Source organism: Tachypleus tridentatus, chromosome 7 (assembly GCF_004210375.1).
Source record: "Tachypleus tridentatus isolate NWPU-2018 chromosome 7, ASM421037v1, whole genome shotgun sequence".
In the NCBI taxonomy this organism is placed as follows: Eukaryota; Metazoa; Arthropoda; class Merostomata; order Xiphosura; family Limulidae; genus Tachypleus; species Tachypleus tridentatus.
The window spans coordinates 33102815-33118155 of NC_134831.1; the positions used below are offsets into that span (position 1 = coordinate 33102815).

At 31.6% G+C, this 15341-nt stretch overlaps 1 protein-coding gene across 2 annotated transcripts; it reads right to left on the minus strand.

Moving 5' to 3' along the window:
- Positions 1 to 1371: 1371 nt before the first annotated feature.
- LOC143255391 (death effector domain-containing protein-like) lies at positions 1372 to 15274 on the minus strand. 2 transcript variants are annotated; one of them, XM_076510986.1, is made up of 4 exons: positions 14925 to 15270; positions 8228 to 8515; positions 7092 to 7331; positions 1372 to 4510 (listed from the first exon to the last, which is right to left on the minus strand). In XM_076510986.1, the coding sequence occupies exons 1-4, from the start codon at positions 15241 to 15243 to the stop codon at positions 4380 to 4382; spliced, it is 978 nt and encodes a 325-aa protein (XP_076367101.1). In that variant the 5' UTR covers positions 15244 to 15270; the 3' UTR covers positions 1372 to 4379. The 2 variants fall into 2 exon arrangements, with proteins under 2 accessions (XP_076367101.1, XP_076367100.1); XM_076510985.1 differs by lacking the exon at positions 1372 to 4510 and adding an exon at positions 4556 to 6760 and having other exon boundaries at positions 14925 to 15274.
- Between the last annotated feature and the right edge of the window lie 67 nt (positions 15275 to 15341).

Consider the following 15341-nt stretch of genomic DNA (forward strand, 5'->3'; position numbering starts at 1 on the left):
TAAGATGCAAATATCATGGGAACTATTCATTAACACGAGTGAAATATTAAAACTTTATCAAATGACAAAGCAAAAGACTAAAAAATGAACTGTCAATTTCAACATCTGATATTAAGTATTGGAATGTCCTAGAAATTTAGGAGTTCTGTTATGTACTACAGGGAATAAAGTCTTTATCTAAAATGATTGATCTAAAGTAAATGTAGAAGTAAATAATTTCTTGTTTTTTTTTGTGAGGAAAGCCTCTGCAATTCTGATGCAATATATGTTCAAGGATGGCGCTGATTATTGCTATTGTAAAAGTCATAAATCAGAAGAAAATGTCAGTTTTAGACAACTCTAATACTCACAAAAATGCAATTCTTTAATTAAACAATATAAATGAAAGCTTTCAAATTCTCATTAATGCATCGTTTCACATAGCTCGATATTTACAGTAACACTTATCTTTTAACCACAAAAACTGGTATAAAATAACTCATGCATACACATACACACAATTGCATTGATTAGTAGTAGTTACATAGTTTAATTTCTTTAAATTGACATGGGCAATATGTAAAGTTTGAGCCTTTGGGCAAAACTGTACAGTAAGAATATACACTCAAAAGAGTACAGTTACAACAGAAATGTGATTATTTTTTACTTCGCACTTAAAAGTAATTCAATAATGACCTTTATATAACTTTGAAATACAACATGGAAACACATGAAAGTGTTCAGATATTTATAGCTTGCTTAGCAAGTGCTATTCTAAGTGAGAATAATATTTACGTGTGCATTAAAAAAAAATTGACATTTGAAAATCCCTGGGCTGTACCACTAATATTCACCTTACTAACATTGTTTAAGATCAAACTTGAAATGCACAGCAAACTTATTCAGTGATTATATATATATATATATATATCCTAGAATCTAGTTAAAAATAGGAACTTGCATAAAGCAAAAGGTGTAAATAGCAGTTGGCAATTTACATTTTAAATTAAAAGATTAACATAACAAGACCCAACATATGAAACATACTGACAAGTACTCAGTTTTCAATTCATTCAAACTCTAATTCTACTCAAAGATGTTGGCAAAAGAACTTGAACATTTTAATCTCTGAAAGAAGACTTCTGTTCAAATTATCCAAATTATTAATATCTTAACCACTCTGATTTGAAATGAAAACAGTAGAACTGGAGGAATGAAGCTGCTATACGATCAGAACTGTACAGTAATGTGATATGTCAAAAAAAAAACAAATAAGAAAATTATGCAAAGAACCCCATATCCAATGAATACAGAAAAGATTAGACTTTCTTCGGAACACAAAAAAGAAAATTGTGCAAAGAACCAACTATCCAATGAATACAGAAAACATACTTTTTGTTCATAATTTTATTTTTCCTTGACATCACAAGCATGTACTCTCCCATCTACATACAAAATACAAACATACACATGCCACTGATAACATCCAATTTCAGTTCACACATTAAAATCAAAGTTCTGATTAAATAAGTAAATTAATATGCCTGTTATGAAAATTTCAGTGAAGTGAAAAAAAACAAACCTTAATAATGAAAAAGTATTTTAGCTGTTAATTACAAAAGTATATGTTAATTACAGAAATATATGTTAATTACAAAAGTATATGTTAATTACAAAAGTATATGTTCCCAGCACATATCACTTACAAAATCTTGGAAATTTAGTTCTGCAATGATCTTCAAATTTAACCTTATGTAGCCAGCTTAATTATTACACTTTCAATTAATTTTGTAAAATTTCTGCAAAGTATAAATTTAGGTGTTATGTTTAGAAATTTTTCCCATTCATGATATTCAAAGACATTGTTCAGTATATTGTTTATCTTACAATACTTTTTTTGGATTAAGAACTACAATAAAGGAACAAACACAAATAAAAAAAAATTCTCTCCTTTTCTACATTGGCTAATTTATAACATACTCTTAAAACCTTTTTTAAATAAAATATGACTTCTTATAACATAAAAGAATCTTCCACTTGTTAAGAAACATACTGTTCACCAATAAGAAATTGTAGCTGTATTTCATTATTATAATTACAATAACTTTCTACCTCTAAAAAGATTGTGCACGGTTCCCTTACATAACAGTCAAGGAATTGGATTAAGACTAGAAATAATCGGTTAAGAAGCATTTTTTTTATAACACTTTGTAATTACTTTACAGAACTGGTACTTATAGTAACTGTTATCTGAATTATTGAGAATTCCACGGATAATGAAGAAAAGTTAAGTTTTTATGTTTCATTGTTTACAATTATTTTAATGTTTTCAGTTTAATACTTTTTCATCGCAGAATAAAAATAATTAAATTAAAATTATATTGCAGAATGAATGACTGCACTGAATGATTGTTTGCTTGTTTTTTGAATCTATTCAAAGGATATTTTTGCTACCCACCCCTTACTGTGAAGTTACAAACTACAGGGAAGGCAGCCAGTCAACACTATCCACCACAAAATCTTAGGCTACCCCTAAGAGACAGAACAGTGGAATTTGACTGTTACTCTTATAATGTATCTAAGGCCTCATGGTGTGTAACTCTTTTTTACCACAATCCAGCACACTTACCAGTGTTTTATACTTGGTGCAGATTGAATGAATTGGTAAATGTCAACAACCATTAGCAAGTTCTAAACAGCTACTTTTTTAAATCTTTGAAGAAAGCTGCATTTAATAATGTTATTAATGGGAGGTTCCCACATTTCTTTATATCTACTTACATTTACTGTAACTTTGCCACTTTCATCACAGATAACAATAGTATTTTTTCAGATAAATCCAACTGCAATAGGTCAAATCCATAAATTTTCATACTAAAGTTACAAAATAAAAAAAGATAAAATTACTGTATAGCATGTGTTAGAATATTATCATTGTTCTAAGTCTGATTTTTTTTAATAAGCTGAGAGATATTTTTTGTGAAATGGAATGACCCTTTAATAATCTTAAATCTGTTTGCAGTTTATTCAGAATAAGTGCTGCAACAAAAAAATCATACTTACTCACTATCCAACAGTATTAAGCTATATACATTTCTGTCAGGTAATGTGATGGTTTAATTATAGCATACATCATGATTTTAGTTGAGTTATCATTTGTCAAAAGAAATTATAGCATAGTCACATACAATACTTGTTTTCATAACTTTTTATGTATTTAATAACTTTTACCATAAAACTGAAAACCCAGACAGCTGTTATGATAAACATGTATGAGAAAAATTCACACATTTCAAGGCTAACCGTTATGAACCGTTACTTAAAGAGTCATAACTTCTATGTTTGACACTACATATACTTTAAGACCAGCTTACATTTCAATAGAATTATGTACGTATTTTGAAGAGGAAATTAGAAACCCTTCTTTCAAATTCTTTGTGTCATACAATACAGTAAACACAGAAAATTCAACCAATTACAATGATTTAAAAAACACTGTAAAAAGTTAAATGTGCCTTCAAACACATTTTAAAAATTAAAAAATGTACACTTTTTTAAATGAGTGGCCTGATGGAAAAAAACTTATCCTTTTTTAGTTACTTCCTTTACAGAATAAACAATATGTTTTCTGAGGGGTTTCAACTGCCATTACAAAACTAGAAATAAAAAGAGCAGTACCTTAATTACTTGAAATGTCAAAACACTTCAGGAAACGAGTCTTACCACTTAAGAGGTATTTAGCTGGTAGGAACCTGAGTCTATTATACTTCAATGCCTATAGGAACAAAACTTCATGCAAAGCATGAGAGGCACCTCTTGTTAATTTACTCAATTCCTTACAAAATGGATTGTATGTATAACTTTCAACACTATAGAAAAAATTCAGAAAAAAATTATTTTAAATGGTTTTGCAAATTTTTGAAGAATGATCCACTAACAAATAGTTAGTTAGTGAGTTTGTTTTTTTTTTTAAGTATGGAAAAATGAAATCCAATTGAACATTAGTAATCCCTCAAATTTCTTACCAAACTAATGAGTGTTTATAACAAAGTGATAAGTGCAAAATATATATATATATATATATATATATATGTGTGTGTGTGTGTGTGTACAGTAATAGCTAATATGGTAAAATATATATGGTTCCAGTCTCAACTGAAATATTACATCTAATACTTTTGGCCCAGTAAAAATGTTTGTTAATTATTTAAATTATTACAACAATATGTATATAAAAGTGTGTGCCACTTAACCTATGATTTTACTTCTTCAAAACAGATGATCCAATGAAGTACAGGAATAACAATGATCTTCAATATACAAGAAAGCCAAAGCTGCTTTAAAGTCTCAACTGGTAACTGCTTATCCAAAGACTTTACTTTGAAATTAACAGCTACCTATCACTGTATTGGTTGAAGATTTTGAAGAAGTATACGCCTTCCTCTCTCGTAGTCTTCTTCATCTACATTTACTAAGAGTTTTATGGCCTCATTTCCAACAGCTTGTTTAAGGGAGTCTGTGATAAAAACCCCTGTATAAAAGACATATATATATATATATATATATATATATACACACACACACACACACACAATACATATTTATTTATTTACTGAAATCTAATTATATTTCACCAGTTTCCAGAAGCAGTAATTTAACCAAAGTATTGAAAGTTAGATAAAGTATATGATGTGACAATAATTTGTAATAGCATACATAATTCCGATGTTTGTTACAATGTAAGTGGGAGAAATAAGAGAGAAAAAAAAGAAACTGGCACACTACATGACAAGTCTGAAGTCTGATGCCAATGAGAATAAATGTTTCACCAAAGTTGTCACATACAAATGCATCTAAAGAGAATAACAAAATGAAGTGAGACCATTGTCACCAAAGCAGAAAGATGTATTTGGAAATAGGCTTACAATGTTCTATGAAATAGCAGAAGTGTTTATAGAGCTGTGTTGATCCAAGAACATAAATATACCAAATATTGTGTTAGTGCTGAGAACTGGAAATTTCAATTTTCCATGCAAGAGATGAAGTGAGCTGGATGGTCGATGAATGTGTGCAAGAAAATGAATGGATGAAATGTCAAAAATAAGCCAACTGTCCATATGAAATGTAAAAGTTGATAATGATGAAAGGTGAATACCATAAAAGCTAGAATATTCTATAGATAGAAAAATGAAAGGAAGGACAGTGATACACAATATGAAACCAAAGAAAAGAGAAGACAAGCAATTTACAACAGATACTGAACTGAAGGGTAAAGGCAGTGGACTGATAAGTGGGGTCCCCTTCAATTGGAAAAGAGAGCAGGATATTGGATAACAAGAGACACAAACAAAATATGTATCCTGAATTGTCACTTAAAAGCTCTGACAAAGAAATTTCCATAACTTCATGTTTTCCATTTGAATATGAGGTATCTCTATGGAAACATGACTAAAGAAGTCTCAAACCTTCTGATTATTTCAGAACCACAAGGATATTGGAGTAAAAACCTGGAGAAGTATGACAAATGATTTTAACTATTTCTGAAGAAGGTTTGAGACAATCCAATCTAGAAGTTGTAACTAACTAGAAAAGAAAGAAAAAGAGACATTAAGACCACACAGATTTGACAAAACCCAGGAATCAATGAAATAATAAAGAATTCAGTACAATTCTCCCAACAATTAAGATGAGAGGCAGGTTTCACTACTTGGTAGGAATAGACAGAAATTAATAAAGTTAACATCTACTGAGATGTAGACAAGGAGGGTAAGATATAAGGATTAGCATCATTTGCTGGTCATCTCAAAAGAAATGATGACTAACAACCAACTATAGTTCTACAACTCAGCTCCTCCTGGTAAAGTTCTTCTAAATGATGCAAGGAGGAAACTCTTGAAGCCCAGTTGAAAATTTGAGCAAACTATCACATGGTAAAAAAATCTACATCTATGAGAACTACTGTTAAGGAAAACTGCAATGCAAACATTTGATGTTAACTAACTAAATCATGATAGAAAGTTTACCTGATATTTAATAATTACTCTAAAAAGAAAGTGTCAAAATGAGACAAATTCATTCTGATCAAAGTAGAAAACTGACATTGTAAAGTACACAACCACACAATCACAGGCTTAAAAATTTGAAAAGACAGATGAATAGAGATAGATAACATCACTAAAAGACTATTAAAATATGGCTGAAAACACAAAACACCAAATGACTCCAAAATTGAAAGAAGAATAAAATAAACATATTCAATGCCTGAATCAATACTAGCTGACAAATTCTGCTACTAAGACAAAAAGGGCAAAAGAAAAGGTAATTTTAATTACCATCATCATCGTGAAACAAAGTAGATGTTCTGCAAATGAGTGTTCAAATGAAGAAAGTCACCAGCAGACAGTATGGAGATAATACACTAAACACTTTAGTAATCATCAATAGAGGTTTAATTATACAGCCTTACGAACTCACCTGCGTACTAAAGACAGACTACATGACCAGGTCCTCCAGAGAAAAATTTACAATACAAGTAAAAACACTTGCAGTAGCAGTTAATGTAGAATTAAAATTTATAACAAGTGAAGTAAACAGCATGACTATTACAATAACACCTGGTCTATGCTGGGAAAGCAGGGCTTATGGACATTCTTATGAATATATAATAAGTCACTTGAATGGCATGAGAATAAAGGATACTTAAAAAGTTGATGTAAGCTATGCATTGCATCAAGGGCATCCAAAATCTTAAAACACATAGCAGTTGATTGTAAGAAAGCAACTGAAAGAGAAAGGGATTTTGATATTTCAGATGTAAAGCTATTTACTTCAGTTATATGTTAACATATCTGTAATATAGATTAAAACATTTCACTTGCAACTGAATGCTTAGGAAACGAATGCTATCACAGACTGAAACATATACTGAGAATTGTTGTGTTTAATTATTTGAACTGCATGATTGTAATACAGAAAATATCTTAATCTAAGTATTCTCATACAACCAATATTATTTTAAACTTTTTTTTTTCTTGGGTATTTACTTCTCTTTCAACAAACATATCAATGTATTATTCTCATTATTAGTTGTACATAACAAAAACTGTATTAACCTTTCAATGCATCCAATAATGCACCATTCAAGTAATCTCTCCAAAATGCATCCAAGTATGTGATTTCAGAGAATCTTATGTTACAGACAATGTCCCCAAGATCTCGAGAGCGTAAAATGGTATTGGCCTGGCTAAAACGTTCCAGATGACGTTCAATTGGATCTACTTTATTTGATGATATTGCTCCTCGAAGAGCATTTTCATAATTGCAGTATTCAGCTCGAACCCTGAGACGAACATCTGATAAAGGCAAAAGACATGCAAACAGTAACATAGCTATTTTATACTTTATCATCCTAAATATTCCTAAGGAAACAAATATTTTGATGATACACAATTTAACTTTCTACTCTAAGTGGAGTAATATTAGTGAGGTATATTTTATGAAATAATAACAATCAAAATAAAATTTACCCAACTGTTTTAAACCATTACTTATGCTTTTAATAAAATATCTATATTTCAGTCTATTTAAAATTTATTTCAAGAAACATACAACCATAACTCAAAATCATAAAACACAAGTTTTATGAAAAATTTATTGACATTAGACATAAAAAATGATTTTCAAGCATTAAAAGAAAAAATATATATATCAAAACTTTGTTTGAGAATGGTGTTCTTTTGTTGTAAATTATTTGTTCTTTAACTTCCAGTTTAGTAATTTATTGTCATGATTAATAGCCTACACAATTGCTCCTAAGTCATTAATTCTGTTAATAACTGGAAATTAGATAACTGGTATCAAGTTATAAAACAATTAGTTACCAACTTATAGTTATGCTTAAGTGATTATATAAACTATTAATCAGTAACTATTTTATTCACTTTCAAAATAAAATTGTGAGGTCAGATAAGAAGAAAACCAGTTTATTAATTAATTAAATTTTATAAGTTCAACTACAGTACATTGATTTTATGAACTCATCCATTACTAACACACTAATTAGATTTCTTTGATATTATAGGTTTTAGTTTCTGAATCTATAACACAGCATAATTCTAATGTTCTTTGGGAAAGAATTATGTTTTTGCATTATACAACCTACTATTTACAGCCCAGAATAAAATGTATACTTTCCAAATAATGTAAATTCTATTTAACAGTTATCAAGTCTGGGATTTGACAAACATACCACTTGTATACTTTATTTTAGCTCCTGAAGGAAAGTCTGTCATCTCACTGTTTTCAGGTTTCTGAGAGTCTGTAGGCTTCTGATGTCTTGGGCTTCTTCTTAGTTTTTTCACAGGCGTATCTATATCATCAGTATCTTGATTTCTTCGAACTCTGGTTTCTAGTGATGTAGATGGCTCACCATCTGATATGGAAGATGGACTTGTACAAGCACTGTTTGGTGTTTGTTCATTGATGTCAGAAACCTGACTTAACTGAATCAAGTACTGTTCAACAGGATCTGGTGAAACTGCAAGAAGTGATACATATTTTTAATTTTTTGTAACAGTTACTTGGCTACAAATTCCTCTTTCAATTGCTAATAATATTATAATTTATTAATAAAACAATACCTTCAAATAAAACTTTAAAACATGTTTTGACTGATACTGTCTGCTTTTCATCATGGAATTCCTGAAAAGGAACACGTGTGGTGTCAAGTATAGGTTTCAATCCTTGATTTTCCTGTTAAAAAGATTTTTGTGAACTGGGTTCTTATCATAATGAAATTTGAAAGGTTTCAAGAAAAGATATCCAGGAATTCTGATTTATATATCAGGTTGACTAAGTATGTTATCAATTAATTGGTTATAGAAGACTTGTCCTTCTTGTGTATAATCTGTGTTACAGATAAATGATTAACTGAATCAGTTATCTGTGAGTATCAATTACATCAATGAGTAACATGTAAAATTACAGATTAAGTTTATTAATGTCACGAAAATAACCAACTGATTGAAAGTAGCATTTTCAAATGTAACTGTCTTCAACTACTTCACTTATCCAAATAATTAAAATATTACTATTATGATTTATTGTTAAAATTTCAGCTTTGGGCCTGCATGGGTTTGGTGATTAGTGTGGTTGATTTGTGACCTAAGGTTAATGGGTATAGTTCCTGTTTCCACCAGACATGCTCATCCAGAAGCATTGCATTTGTTGTTTGATTTGTTTAGCCATTGCAAAGCTACTGAGGCTGTCTGTTATCTTTAATTTGAATTGCTGGCCAGTAGTACCCACCACAAACTCTTAGCCTCCTCTTTTTACTAAAAAATATTGGGATTAACTATGACCCTCAAGTAGCTTTACTATAGCTTAAACTCAGTTATGCAGTTATATACCAATTGAACTAACACAAGTCACTTCCTTTGACATAACAGTAAGATTGAACACAGCTTATACATTTTAGTGTGTAGCCTAGTGGACACTGATCACACAGTCACAATTGTCTACGGTAATTTTGTGTGAACAATTAAATAGTGTAGCTTTAACTTAATTTACAACTTAATTATTACAAGCTGCAAACATAACTAGTGTTACATAGGGTGAATATGCTTTAATTAAACAATATTTAAGTTAATATTCATCAGTTTATGTTCAAAACATTTGGTCATTGAATAACTTGTTCATTTACCCGTGTCCTTCAGAAATTATTGAACATGAACTAATAAAAACGTAACAATACATAGTACCATAAAGTCAGTAACCAGTTACATAAACAGGACTCCGACTTTATGGCAACTAACTCAAGCAAGCTGAGAAGCAATAAAAGGAAAAAACACTAAGTCTGGTTATCTTATGGTGCACTTAAACAGTGCCTAGAAAAGTAAGCTTCATTCGATTTGTTGGTTTTTTAGCATGCACACATTTCTATGGTTTCTTTCAGAGATTACAGAAAAATCTAAAAATACCTATCAGTTTAACATGTTCTTCCATTTATAAATACAAGCATCCACTTCAAAGTTTTTGTTATATATTAAAATCATTATTATTTAAATGTTTCATGCTGAAGATGGGTTAGAAAAAATTTCTGAAATGTATATAGTTAAGGATTATTTTGGTTCTACCATGTTTTTAACATTTCTTATAAACGGAGTTATCAATACAGGTTTTCTTGCACTGCTTGCAATTTTAGAATCAGAGTGAATTTGTTTTCATTGCATTATACAGGGTGGTCCGTAAGTCCCTACCCATCCATATGTTATTATAAACAATGTTATAATACTAATGATGAGTTGAAGGCAGTTGTTACTGCAGCATTTGGAACAATAACCCCTACTATGTTGAGGAAAATGTCTCATAGAACATGGCGTCGCATAATATTATGCAGCAAGAATGAGGGACAGCATACAGATACATAAGATATATGGATGGGTTGGAACTTGTGGGCCACCCTGTACACTTTCTAACATAGAGTGTGACAAGGTTTACTAGCTTCATCAGAAGAAATCTGAAGACAATTATGTTTTACATATAATTTATTCATTGTACTCTTGTCAAAATATATAGGGAGAAATTTGGGATGATATAAATTGTATTTCAGGTTGTTACCACTTTTGTACATCTTCATATATGATAGTTTTGAATTATAAAAAAGTACCTCAATCCTTATTTGTTGTATGAGAAGATGTCTATCATATTTAACAAATTTAAAACAAGCTTAAAGCAAAGATAAGTCTTTTGAAAATACCCAGTTAGTTGAATTTGATTAATGACCCTGACAATTAACCAATTATAAAATTACACTAATTTGCAGCTCTACTTCATATTCCTTTATTTTAGTATTACTGCATTTTATAATATGTTTACCTTCTCTGACAATGATGTGTTTTGTACAGTGTATACCCATACTCTTTAGAAATGGCTTTTGCTGGTCTTGGAGTCCACATTTAAGAAAGATAAGTGCCAATTTCACACTCTATTAAGTCTTTAAATCAGTGGTGCACAAACGTTTTGAGTCAGGGGCCACAAACAGACTTCTCGTAACCGTTGGAGGCCACAAAAAAGTGAAGATTAAAATCATCCCACAGTTGTTTCACACAAGATAAACATCACATTTAAGAACACACAAAAAATGATTACATCAAAGAGTTTGCACATTATTCTGAGAAATGTTATGACACATCAACTGTCACAAAGTCAGTGTGATGGATGGTGCTGCATGTCAACTACGAGCTTAGAAATGTCCAGCTTGATGTTTGATGTTGAAAGACGCAAGACTGCTTCCAGATGATCATCAGTCAGCTGATTGCAAGTGTTGTTTTTGTTCAGTTTCATATGCAAGAAAGCCTGTTCACAGCAGTACTTGCTGCCAAACATGCTGGTATGGACAAGTGCATTCTCTTTCAAATTAGCAAATGTATCAGACAAAGTTTTGTAAAAGTCAAGCAAACTGTTTTCTCAGTAAATAGCACGCAGTTCATCAGATGCCTGGAGATCAGTAGGTTCGAGCTGATATTCTGCTGACAAATTATCCACTGACACACTGAACGGATCAGCAAAACGTTTCATCAACAATCTGCATTGGTCAAAGTCATGAAACCCTGAGTTGAAGGACTGAATCAAGGTATCTAGCTTCCCAACATAAACTTGTGTGTCAATGTCTTGATTCTTCTGTAGCTGTGACTGAAAAGTGAGAAAATGCACAAATTTGCCTGATGCTGCTGGAACAACTGCAACTTTGTCCTGAAAGCTGAGACGTGATTTGCAAGCTGACAGACCAGCTGATTTTTGCCTTGCAACTTCAAATTCAGGTCATTCAAGTATTGTGTCATGTCGACAAGAAAGGTCAAATCAGCTTGCCATGGTGGATCAGTCATGGAAATCACTTCTGTGTCTTTGTTCTTGCTTCTGAGAAATTCTATCACCTCATCAATCAACTCCCAGAATCTTCTGAGCATCTTCCCTTGACTCACCCAGCGTACTTCACAGTGATACACAAGGTCACCATAGTCTGAATCAATTTCTTCAAGAAGACTTTGAAACTGATGATGATTAAGTCCTCGTGATTTGATGAAATTAATGGTTTTCATCACTAATGCCATCAGTGTCTGAAAACCAAGTTCTTTACTGCACAGGTTCTGTTGGTGAATAATACAGTGCAACTTCACCAACTGTCTGTTCTGCTTTTCTCGATGCTTCATCAACAGTGCTACCAGCCCACTACTTTCTCCAGTCATGGTTGGTGCTCCATCAGTTGTCACACTTACCAGTTTTGTGTAATCCAATGAAACACTACTACACAATCATACTGTTTCCTCAAATAGAGCAGACCCAGTTGTCTACCCTTCGTGGAACCCATGCCGATTAGTTCCTCTGTGATATCAAATGATGACGACACACCATGAACAAAAACTAGTAGTTGTGCTGTTGAACTGATGTTAGTAGACTCATCTACTGTCAAAGAGAAGTGGACCAAGTTGGCTGCTTTATTTGTGAGCTGCCTTGTCACGTCTGTTGAGAGGTGTGAAATTCTTCGTTGAACTGTCATACGATTCAAAACCACTGTCTGTAGCTTGTGAACTGCTTCTGGACACAACTTTTCCAATGCAGTAATTATACATTGCTTGACAAAATCACCATCATTGAATGGTTGGCCAGATTTCACTATCATCAATGAAATATTGTAACTGACCTCACATGCTGCACCTAAATCTGCTGACTGCTTTGAGAAAACATTCTGCTGGTGATTCAGCGACCACCAAAGAAATTCAATTCGAACTGGTCGTTCATCACCGAAAATGTTGTGGAAATCTTTATACTTCGACTCATAATGACGCTTTATATTGGATACCTTCGCCACTGCTACTGTCAAATGACAGCAGACAAATCATGTTTCTCTGTTGCTGAACAAAACAGTATTGCACAGTCCAATCATCACAAAACTGCTGGTTTTCGTTGTCAACTTTTATGATTAGCTGCCATTTTTGTTATAAAATAATATCAAAATCGGGCTCGTAAGTAAATCTCGAAGAACAATTGGAACACGAGATTTCGTAATTAGAGAAATATTACGTCATTGCACCAATGATTAAATGCCTATGCATTAATGAGGTTTGCTTATTAAATTTTCTTTATTGCTTGACACAAATATGGAACCATCCAGTATCTAATCTCATGCATATTCTTCTGTAGCGCTTAATCTTCATGTAGGCTCGAACTCTCTATGTTTGACTTTCCTGTTGGACATTGCGGGCCACTTGTCGGGGGCCAGATTTGGCCTGGGGACCGGACTTTATGCATCACTGCTTTAAATGATTAATTGTACAGTAACTGTGACTGTATTCTATATTATCTTCTGAAGAATGTTACGATTTTTTGTGAGACCTTTAACACACCAAGTAAATAAAGGTGCTTGTTCTTGGTGTTTATCTAATTTTATCAAATGTCTGGGATGTCCATTGTCCATTAAGAGTAAAAACAACTTCAAATTAATAGGTAAGAGTTAAACTAGACTTAGGTGATCATATGTGCTACTAACCATGATAAATGTTTGATATTAGATTGCAATTACTTTCAAGAGTTGAATGTACATAGGTTACAATTATGGATTTCAAGTTTTCAATTGGTCACTGTTATAATTCAACTGATCAGAGAGATGAGGTAATTGATAACTTGTACGAGATAAGGGTTACTATTTATGAAAATACTGATATGAGAAACCTTGATTTGATACATATTCATTGGAAATTTTATGGTTGTTTTGGTTCTGAATTAAGCACAATAGCTACACAATAAATTATTTGTGGTCTGCCCACCACAGGTATTGAAACCTGGTTTTAGTGTTGCAAGTCCACAGACATACTACTGTGCTGGGGGGGGGGATGGAGACAATTAGACAATAAAATATTTTTTGAAGTGATTCATGATGGTTTTCTATACCAATTGGTCAGCCAACCAAAAATTATGCTGATTTAGATTTACTGTCATTGTTTATGAGAATATGATTGTAAAAGTATGGAAATATTTTGAGATTAGTGATTATTGCATAATTAGCTTTAATACTGCCTTAGATGTTGAAAAAAAAATGTTATTTCACTTCCTAACTTTCAGAGTAAATTTAGAGGCTATAAAATAAGACTTATAATCAGTGAATTGAAACAAGTTGAAGGTGAAGTATCTAAAAACAAATGTTGATGATTTATTTATACACACACACACACAATTTACAATATTTTATTGAAATTGTCATTATTTATTATCATTACTTTTAGTATCATATTACTGTTGTGGTTCATCAATATTCAAATATCGAACTGACAGATTTTTATTATTTAAAATATGGTTTCTGGCTTTTTAGTCTACTTTTGAAAAGTATGTTAAACACAGGCAAATTGTTACAATGCTGACTGGGCTCTCGTAGGATGCTGACTGATTGAATAATTTTAAAGACTATGAGTTGAATGAACTTTTAAACATTCTGATATGTTTTTGTCAAAGACATAAGCAACATTCCTGATCTTAAGCATTCTATCAGAAGTAGTGGAAATGACCTGAATCATACCAACGTGAATTCTCTGGTAAGTACAAAGATGAAATAATTAAGTGTACCAGACATGGACAAAATTTTCCATAAGGTTTTAAAGGTGAAAAATTAGGTAAGCAAGTTTCTTTCAATTCTAGATAGATTTTTATAGAATGTAAGTTTGATTGTTTATTATATTTTTAAAAGGGGATGATAAGGTTGATCTTACCATTATGAGCCAGTTAAGTTTTCTACTGTGGGAAAATACTATGCATTAATTGTAAGTTTAGTATCGCAATAATTATGATTTATAGCAACTAAATACGTTAGGCCTAAGTGTTCTCCTCCTTTTCACTTTCCGTTCAAAATACGCAAAGTATTCTACTTTCAAACAATAATATATAATGACACTTACCTTTTTTTTTGTTTTTAGCATTTATTAAATGCAACAAATCATAGCGTTTGATACATTTTAACAAATGTATAATACTCCGCAAATTACTTTCATCACAAGCCCCACATTTGATTAATGCCATGATTAAGTCTTTGCCATTTCGAATTCTCGATTTTGTTGTTTCATCTATGGCGCTTCCGGTTAGAAATACAAGAAGCTTAACTTCTGCCATTGTCAAATGTTCACCAACTCTTTTAAGTATGTTAAATAATATTTTCCATCGAAAATGTAACAAGTTTTTCTCCATACCTCGACACCTGCTATTCTCAGTATTCGCCATATTGAATTGCTATCAAATTAACAGGACCGCATTAAGTGAAATATTCTTTAATTATTGATTAAATATTTCAAAACACTCAATCGTTCATTTGTTAGGGT

Coding starts and splice junctions, on each gene's coding strand:
- LOC143255391 (XM_076510985.1), bottom strand. CDS start 15,243: ATGGCGAATACTGAGAATAGCAGGTGTCGAGGTATGGAGAAAAACTTG. Junction 8,516..14,924: donor TGCTAAAAACAAAAAAAAAG/GTAAGTGTCATT, acceptor CACTTCTTGCAG/TTTCACCAGATCCTGTTGAA. Junction 7,332..8,227: donor TAAAATAAAGTATACAAGTG/GTATGTTTGTCA, acceptor TGCCTTTATCAG/ATGTTCGTCTCAGGGTTCGA.